Source organism: Corvus brachyrhynchos, unplaced genomic scaffold (assembly GCF_000691975.1).
Source record: "Corvus brachyrhynchos isolate BGI_N302 unplaced genomic scaffold, ASM69197v1 scaffold48, whole genome shotgun sequence".
Lineage (NCBI taxonomy): Eukaryota > Metazoa > Chordata > Aves > Passeriformes > Corvidae > Corvus > Corvus brachyrhynchos.
This window is the reverse complement of record NW_008240027.1, coordinates 4175342-4183413: the sequence shown is the minus strand read 5'-3', so window position 1 is coordinate 4183413 and position 8072 is coordinate 4175342. Positions and strand designations below refer to the sequence as shown.

The 8072-nt window shown below is 43.8% G+C and overlaps 1 protein-coding gene across 1 annotated transcript in view; it reads left to right on the top strand.

The window, feature by feature from the left end:
- The window catches only part of RNF220 (ring finger protein 220), a 222351-nt gene that overhangs the window by 171224 nt on the left and 43055 nt on the right, over window positions 1–8072 (top strand). The window contains exons 9-10 of the mRNA XM_017743556.1: window positions 1790–1911; window positions 3101–3233. Coding sequence (XP_017599045.1) covers window positions 1790–1911; window positions 3101–3233 — 255 coding nt within the window. The remainder of the gene's footprint in view (window positions 1–1789; window positions 1912–3100; window positions 3234–8072) is intronic.

Genomic DNA, 8072 nt, shown 5'->3' with positions numbered 1-8072 from the left:
AGGCAAGGAAAGAGCATCTTAAACTTACATGAAAGAGCCATGCTGAAGGATAGAGGCATGCACTAAACCAGAACTTCAGAAATCTCTTGCACACTGAAGTACAAGCCAGAAAGAGCGTGGACTAACTCTGCGTAAGAGAGGGTTGTGGAGCTTCAGTAAATAAAACTTAGACAAACTGTGAAAGTTGTGTGTGTTAACTTGAGAGTCTCTGTTGTTCAAAGTGCCAGATATCAAAAACATTCTTGTTTTGGTTTCTAGTTGCTTTCTCTTATTTTAGGAATGTCACATTTACAGAATCCTTTCCAGGATCTGAGGAATGGAGATTTATTTTTCAGGAAGTTTTTGCACTTACGTATTTCAATGAGGAAAAACAATGCCCAGGGAATAATTTGAACCTTTCTTAGTGCTGGAGCATGAGAGAGCATAGGGGATGATAAATACTCCTAGTTCCAGATTGTGGGGAAATATATCTTAACCCAGAGAGTCCTGAGTCCAGGGAAGCCAGCAAGAAAGTCTTGAAGGGGGCCTTTCAGTCTGTGTTGATGTGTTCATCTGAAACTTTGTAATTCTCTTGATGTGTGTGCTCTAAACAGATGCTCTTTAGAAAACAATTGACAGAAACTTTTCCTGTGCACTGGTCCTTCTCGTCCTGGCGTTCCAGCAGCTTTCTCTGACTCGTTGGCTGCAGGGAGCTGTTGATCCCACAGTGTTCAGGCATGAAGGCTTTCAGAGCATGCTGCAGTGCTCACAATGTCAGTAACGATTTCTGGCTAACACAGCTTTTTGGTGGTGTCATCTCACATTATCACATGGGCTTTCCTTGGGCTTTTTGTTGTCTCTCATTCAGAATTTTGACCTTCCTTATTAATTAAACAGTGACTTTCCTGCAGCCAGTGATTGAGTTATTCAGTAATACCTGCCTAAAGCCATCATAATAAAAGACAGAAGTTCTTTTTAATGCAAATTATTTGGTTCCAGATGTTTTGATCACATTAAACGATGGCTCAAATTAACCAGCTATTGGATTAAGCAACAGGCTACCTTGGCTGCTTTTTCTAATCATTGTGATTCCTAACATGTTTGTTTCCCGGAGCATGCTCTCAGGAAGGCAATGTAGCCCCTAGTTTTCATGAAATAAAAACAATAGAGAGCCAGAAGCTATCTAGAATGGGTCCTGTTTCCTTTCCATAAATATTACCTGCTAGCAAGATGGTGCTCTGACTTGTTTGTGGTGTTCTGGGAAGAAATTTTTCAGGGTGTACAGGAGGCTCTGTGGTCCTAGAAGTGTTTGTTAAATACCTTGTCCAAGGCTATCAGGTGCTACATCATTCTTCTACACTCTAAGCAAGTTCTTGTAGAGGGAATAGACGTGTTTATGGAACGGCCTCAGACTTAGAAGACAAAATCCAAAACAGGGTTCAGTGGCTTTATCACTCAACTTTGAAAACAATTTCAGATTTCCAAGGGAAAGATTTTAACTGTTTTAATAACTTACCATGGGATGTGCAGCAGATATTCCCCCTCCTAGTTGTTAAATTGTGAGTAGCTGCCTCTGTGGAATCGGAGTGCTCAGCTACAGGTTACAAATTTCCTCTGAAAAGTGCCAAGTAACAGTCTCTGTACTGTTTATAGAGGTCAGAATAGGAAGTTGCAATGGGATTTTCTGGTGTGAAAGCTTACCATTTCTGCCAAGGGTTTATTATTTGGAGCTGAGCAAATAAAGTCTGTATCACAAACTTGACATGTCTTCCTTTTTTGTTTGTTTTCTTTCCCTGATTTCTCCATGCAGCTCGGATTGGAAAAATGAAACGGAGGAAGCAAGACGAAGGGCAGGTATGTCCCCTCTGCAGCCGACCTCTGTCAGGATCCGAGGAGGAGATGAGTAGGCATGTGGAACAATGCCTTGCAAAGGTAGAGGCGCAGCAGGATCACCAGCTGCCATTCCCTTCTCCCTACTCCCAGCTTTGTCTGCAGTTGACCTAATGTGGGGCAAAAACTAACATTGCTGAGCTTGCAGGCAATGCTAACTGTCTCCCTAAGATCTGTAGTCAATTCTTTGTCTGGGAAGATGGATTCTTCTGGATTTTTCTGTTCTGTTGCATTAGTAACTTTTTACTTCATGCACCCTTCTGCTATTACTGAAGTCTAATTTGTAGATTTTTAAGGGTGGAGCTATTGAAGTTTGTGAACCTTTTGTAGGACTTCAAGCATCATATACAGCACAGGAAGAACAGTTCTTTCTGATTTGTGCCTTTCACAACATTAGAATTATTGTTTGGTTGGTTCTTTTGTAGCAGATTGAGATTTGTAAAGGTTGCATGACCACCTTACTCCAGGAAGTGCATTTAAGCAGAACCGTTCTCTTGCTGTTCATCCCAAAGACAGCAAGGAAGGAGAAACAAGCCCTGGGGGAGGGAGAGAGTTGTGTCATAGAGCTTTTTTGTTCATGTTTCTCAGGAAAAACCTTCAGTAGAGGACTTGTTGCCTCAAGAGGTGCATAATATAAGAGAGGTGTATAAGCAGAACCGTTCTCTTGCTGTTCATCCCAAAGACAGCAAGGAAGGAGAAACAAGCCCTGGGGGAGGGAGAGAGTTGTGTCATAGAGCTTTTTGTTCATGTTTCTCAGGAAAAACCTTCAGTAGAGGACTTGTTGCCTCAAGAGGTGCATAATATAAAGAGAGGTGTATTTTGATCAGTATGCCCCAAAAATAGGTTACTGGAGAGCACTTCTGCTAGGGGTCAAAGGAATCTGTGGTATCAGGTTCCTCTGTGATAGAGGAATTTTGCATGCAAGGCAGGGGAATGCATGTTGAAACGAACACCAGCATTGTTGTAGGGACCAGACCTTAAATTTCCATGAGTAAAAATTATGGAACTTGCAACTTGTTCTGATCTTAGGCTGTCTGTCAAGTTTTTTCAGTACCTATTTACTTCTAGTTTCGATCAGAAGGAGCAGGGGTGGGAATAGAGGCTGCTGTACGCTCTATACTTAGCTGTCCTGGGAGCAGTCCAGCTTTTCTTCCCCATCCCACCATGAGTTATGAACCCCAAAGAGCTGTTTCATGCATCTCAACACTCTGCCCCGCTTTACCCCCTGCAGAGAGAAGGTTCATGCATGACTGAGGATGACTCTGTGGACATCGAGAATGAGAACGGCAACCGCTTTGAAGAGTACGAGTGGTGCGGCCAGAAGAGGATACGGGCTACTACTCTCCTGGAGGGAGGATTTCGAGGTGCGCCGGTGTTTTGGGGGCACTTGTAAATCATTCTGCTGTGGAAGTTGATCATTACCTATCTTTAAAGGGAGGGACATGGGGATTTCCCTTCCACAAAAGGCAGAACCATCAGCTTTTGCCAGAATGTGAAGTGATTTCAGTTTTTTGTCCCTCTTGAATGATGAGAGTCAAAATTTGTGCCAATCTTGGAACAAAGCATGGGGTTATTTCTCAAGAAATGTGGCTAAAGAGGGAATGGGTAGATCATTTTGGGAAAAGAGCATTTTATATCTCACACATAGTAAGAAATACATGGAAATATGCGAAAAGAGGGAAATAGAAATGAAACTGTAAAAATTCCCAGCCTGGAGTGACGAAAGCTGGTGTATCAGCCTCTGGTGATGTATTGGAGGTGACAGCTAAGTTGCTTTAGCACCTGCATAAAATATTAAAGGGCCAGTTGTGCATTTATCACTCCATCCCTTTTAAGGTTGATAAATGAGAATCCAGGAACCTGCTCTGCACCTCCAGCACTGCAAGCCCTTAGGGCTCTCAGACAAACACATTTTATTTTTCCTCCTTCTTTTGCTCCTTCCCCAGTGACGGGGAAATCAGTTACCAAGGAGAGAGTGAGTTATGGCAAAATTTGACCTCTCGTGAGCTTTATTGGTGAAAGTAATTTTAGCTAGAAACCTGGCCCCTTTCTTACATTCAGCCCTTTGGCCTCAAAGAGGAGGATTTACTAAACTGTTCGTTGGCATGAACCTCAGGCACTCACAAGAGTCTCGCAAGCAATCCACGTAGCGCATGCTTAATGAGAGGAGGAATGCTGGCTCCCTTCGTTCAATAAGGAGGATGGGATGTGATCTCTTCCTGTATCAGCTTGGATTTTAATTTAAAATATCTCGAGGGGAAAGGCTACTGCATAAGGGAGTTGGACTTAAAAGCCAGCCGTATGCTCAGCTAAAACCAGGCACTCCTGGTCTGCTCTTGCCTTCCTCTGAAATTAAATTGTAGTTGTGTTATAGCAGAGCAGATGATCAGGAGCACAGAGTTGAAGGAGCAGCTTCTTTGGGCTTTAAAGGATACCCAGTGAAGCTCACGCTGTTGAATCCTGTGTCAGTAGCCTAACTTTTTTTGTGACTGTATGGAGAGTTCTGTCTGCATGATTCCCGGTAGAGGCCTGATGAGACCATGCAGGATCTTAGACTATGTTTATATAGTATAGACGCTACAATCTATAGCAGGGAAGCATGGGATGTCTGTGTGCCTCTGTTGTTGTCACTACTAGTCCTGATTAGAAAAAGCTATTCAATTCATTTCTTCCCTTTTTGTGCATGAGTAGTTTCTTCCTTCACCCCCACCAAACACCTGTATTTGAGGAGAGCATGATCTTCTACTTCCTTTGGTGTGGACATGGTGCTGTCTTCACCTGGTTAATGTTCCCAGTTGTTTTTGAGTTAACTCACTGAAGTGTGATCTGAACCTTCCACATTGCCTTGGTTATATGGAGACCTTTTTTCAAATGAGGCTTCAGGTGGACAAAATGCGTGTAATTTATGTGGTTAGGCTGGGTAAATATAAAGTACTTGCTCTGTGTTGCATTTTCTTCAGTATTTTAAGGAATTCTGGATGTGTTAGTTGTTATTATGTAGATCACCTGCTTTCCTCCACCAGAAGTTAGACAGGTTCTAGCATCAGTCAGTGTTGTAACCTCTGCGAGATGGCTGCACACACATGAACAGATACTTGGGCCATTCGTTCATATTTAGAGATGGCCTTGCTTCTGTCAGGAATTATGGGGTCTGTCTCTTCTTTCCTTTTTGGCACATTTGTGACACTTTAAAGAATTACATGGACAGATCCAGGAAAAGATGGGAAGTCCAGGAGAAAAGCAGAATACAACTACATGCAGTTCTAAAACCCTCCATCATCACTCTGCTGACAAGGCTTTTGGGTTAGACTCCTCTTTGTGGTGCTGGATGAAAGGTGTCTGTAGATCAGCTCACAAGCACAGGAATGTCCCTGTAGTATTTCTAGTGAGAAACATCCTCCCTGTGCAGCATTTTGTGACAGAACCACTGCTGAGGAAGAGACTCCTGATACCTGAGCAGCTGGCAGGTCTCTAGCACCTGGCCTTCCTCCTCTGGAGCACACCTCTGCTGGCAGCTGGATTCAACAGCTGCCATGCTTCTCTAAAGAAGTGTCCTCTTCCCTGAACAGTGGAATTCTTTCCTACCAACTTTCTACCTAGTATTTTGGGATAATCAGACATAATGTACAGGGTACCTACGTACTCTGTGCAAGAAGTTGTTGTAAAATTTGAAAAGCCAAAGCAAAGCTGGAGTGATCTCTCACAGCTGGCTGCTTGCATTTATTTTTAATTAAGTTACACTTTTTCATGCTCTCTTTTGTGGCTCTCCTGTTGGTCTCTGACTGCTGGCATTCATGCGTCTCCATCACTCAGGACTGCTATGTGCACTCTCAGGTAACCTTAAGGTGACTATCTTTCTTCTTTCTCTGCCAGTGTTGGCTCTTGCCAGACAGAATTCTTAATTTACAGCCCTGAAGCATAGCATAACGTTTGGTAGATGCTTTCTAATTTTTAAAACTGCTTTGTGTGGAGTTGGCAAGGCCCTCGTTAACCCCCGTCACCTGAGGCTTTGCATTTGGCTCTGTTCCCTTTGCTGAGAAGTAGCAGTGATGTGGAAATCAAAGGTCTTTTATAATGCCAGACAGCCTTTGCCAGGCTACAGGGATGTCACCAATGTCTAAAGAGATGACATGGGGAAATACATGAAACCGGAGGGGAAAAGAGATGGCCATGTGTCTCATTAATTTTTGGTTAATGGTGTGTTGCTTTGAGGAGATGTCACAGCTGGGTGAAGGGGGGGAGCAGGACACTGTGGCCAGTGTGTGTTGCACATAAGTCCATTGGGCAGCATTACAGCAGTGACTCGAACTTAACACTGATCCTGGCTTCTTTTTATCATTTTTGGTTAGCAGACAAGGTTCATACCACTCTCAACATGAGGAAAATTCTTGCCAATTATATGGAAAATCCTGACAGATTCCCAGCTGGAGTAAGGTTGAGAAACCTTGGGGTTTTTCTTCTTAAAAACAGAAACATCACGGAAATGAACAGCCCTGTTTGGATTTTCTGGAAGGTGGTCTAAAACCTAGGACCAATCATAGGCTGAAACTCTCACTTGTAAGGTTCCTAAGATGACACTCTTCTGCTTCCAAAGCACTTGCAGGGAAAACTTGCTCTTCTAACCTGAGGGGCTGTCTTAGAAGCTGGAAATTCTTTGTCTTCTCTGTTTGTGTTAGAGCTGCAAGCCCCCAGTCAGGTCTAGTGTAGCAGAGCCAAAGCGCACCTACTTGGCCACCACAGCTTGGCATAGCTGAGGCAGCAGGTGGAAAGAACAGGCTATGGCAGCAAGTAGGAATATGGCATGACTGAGAAGTCCAGGGATCACTGTGTTGTCTCTGAAGCTGTTTGGTTTGGTGAAGGATTTCAGTCAGGAAATGTTTAGTACTTCTATCTGCCCTCCTGGCTTCTTAAAGCATCATTTTCTATCATTCAATTTGCTCTCCAAAACCAGAAGGATGCAGGGTGTAAATGAAGATTATTGGCAATTATATAGGGTTTGGTACCACTTTGTTTCAGCAGAGGTCCTGCTTGAAGTAGGGGTTTGTAGGAGAGCTTGTGGTTCTGTTTGGGGTTAGGTGCAGAAGAACACCAGCATGAAATACCAAGCTCCGTTTAGGTCAAGCTTGTACTTCAAAGTGTAAAACTGTACAGATAAAATAATCAAATATTCCCCTGCCTCAGCACAGTGTCACAAGACTACAATTTCTCTTGAAATACCTGAACATTCAGTAACTATCTCTCCACATGTCTCTGAATCATCCCTCTCCGAAGCTCTTTGTTGCACAGGATTATTTCATGCCATCTTTAATGAGTTTCTGTGTTTAGGATGCCAGCAAGGCTTCGCAAGTGAAAGCGTCAAGTGGTTTCCTCTCTGATGTGGGGTTTGTTGGGTTTTTTTTAATGCTCAACATATTTGTAGCAATTCTTCTCTTCCAGTCCGGAATGGATGCACATTACCCTCAGTGTTTACACTGCAAGGTTATCCCTTTAAAGAATTCCTGAGGGAAGTTCAAAAGGGTTTTTTTTTCTTTGAAAGATTCGGTGTCTCTTTTTGTGTGTATGTTTCTTACTTGAAAGAAGGGAAGGGAGGGGGGGAAGTGGAAAAAAAGTGCTTTATCTGAAAAGAATCACATCAGCTTCACACTGATAGAAGCTGCTGTCATCTCTTAAACGGCTTAGCACAGTCAAAAGGCAAGAGGACTTAAAACAGTGTCTTACACAGGGATCGATGGGTGGAACACATAACTCGTAACTGCAAAAAAAAAAGGCAGCTCGGGGGGAGAGATAACGGTAATGATTGCATTGAGGGAAGCTTGAGGGAGGCTTGTTCTTTGTAACACAGCTTCAAAGGTGTCTGGACTGGTGCCTAAGCAAACTGTCCTGTGAAGTTGCTGCCTCTGTAGGTCTGGGGAAGGCAGGGGGGTGGGGGATGCTTGCACCCTTCTGTTTCTTAACAGATGGGACAAAGATTAGTAAATGCCAGGTTAGCAGCTCCCTTCTGCTGCCTCGGATTTGAGGAGAGGATTTTGTCACTTGGTCTCTTTCCGTCCGTTCCAGGAGGCAGCTTGTCCGGGAGAGGGGAAGGAGGAGAGCACGGCTGGGGCGGTTGGGGAGCTGGGTGTGGGGCAGGATGTCAGTTTATCGATCGCACCTCAGTCAGGAGAGCTGCAGGCGCAGTGCTCTGAGCACGAGCGGCAGCGTGC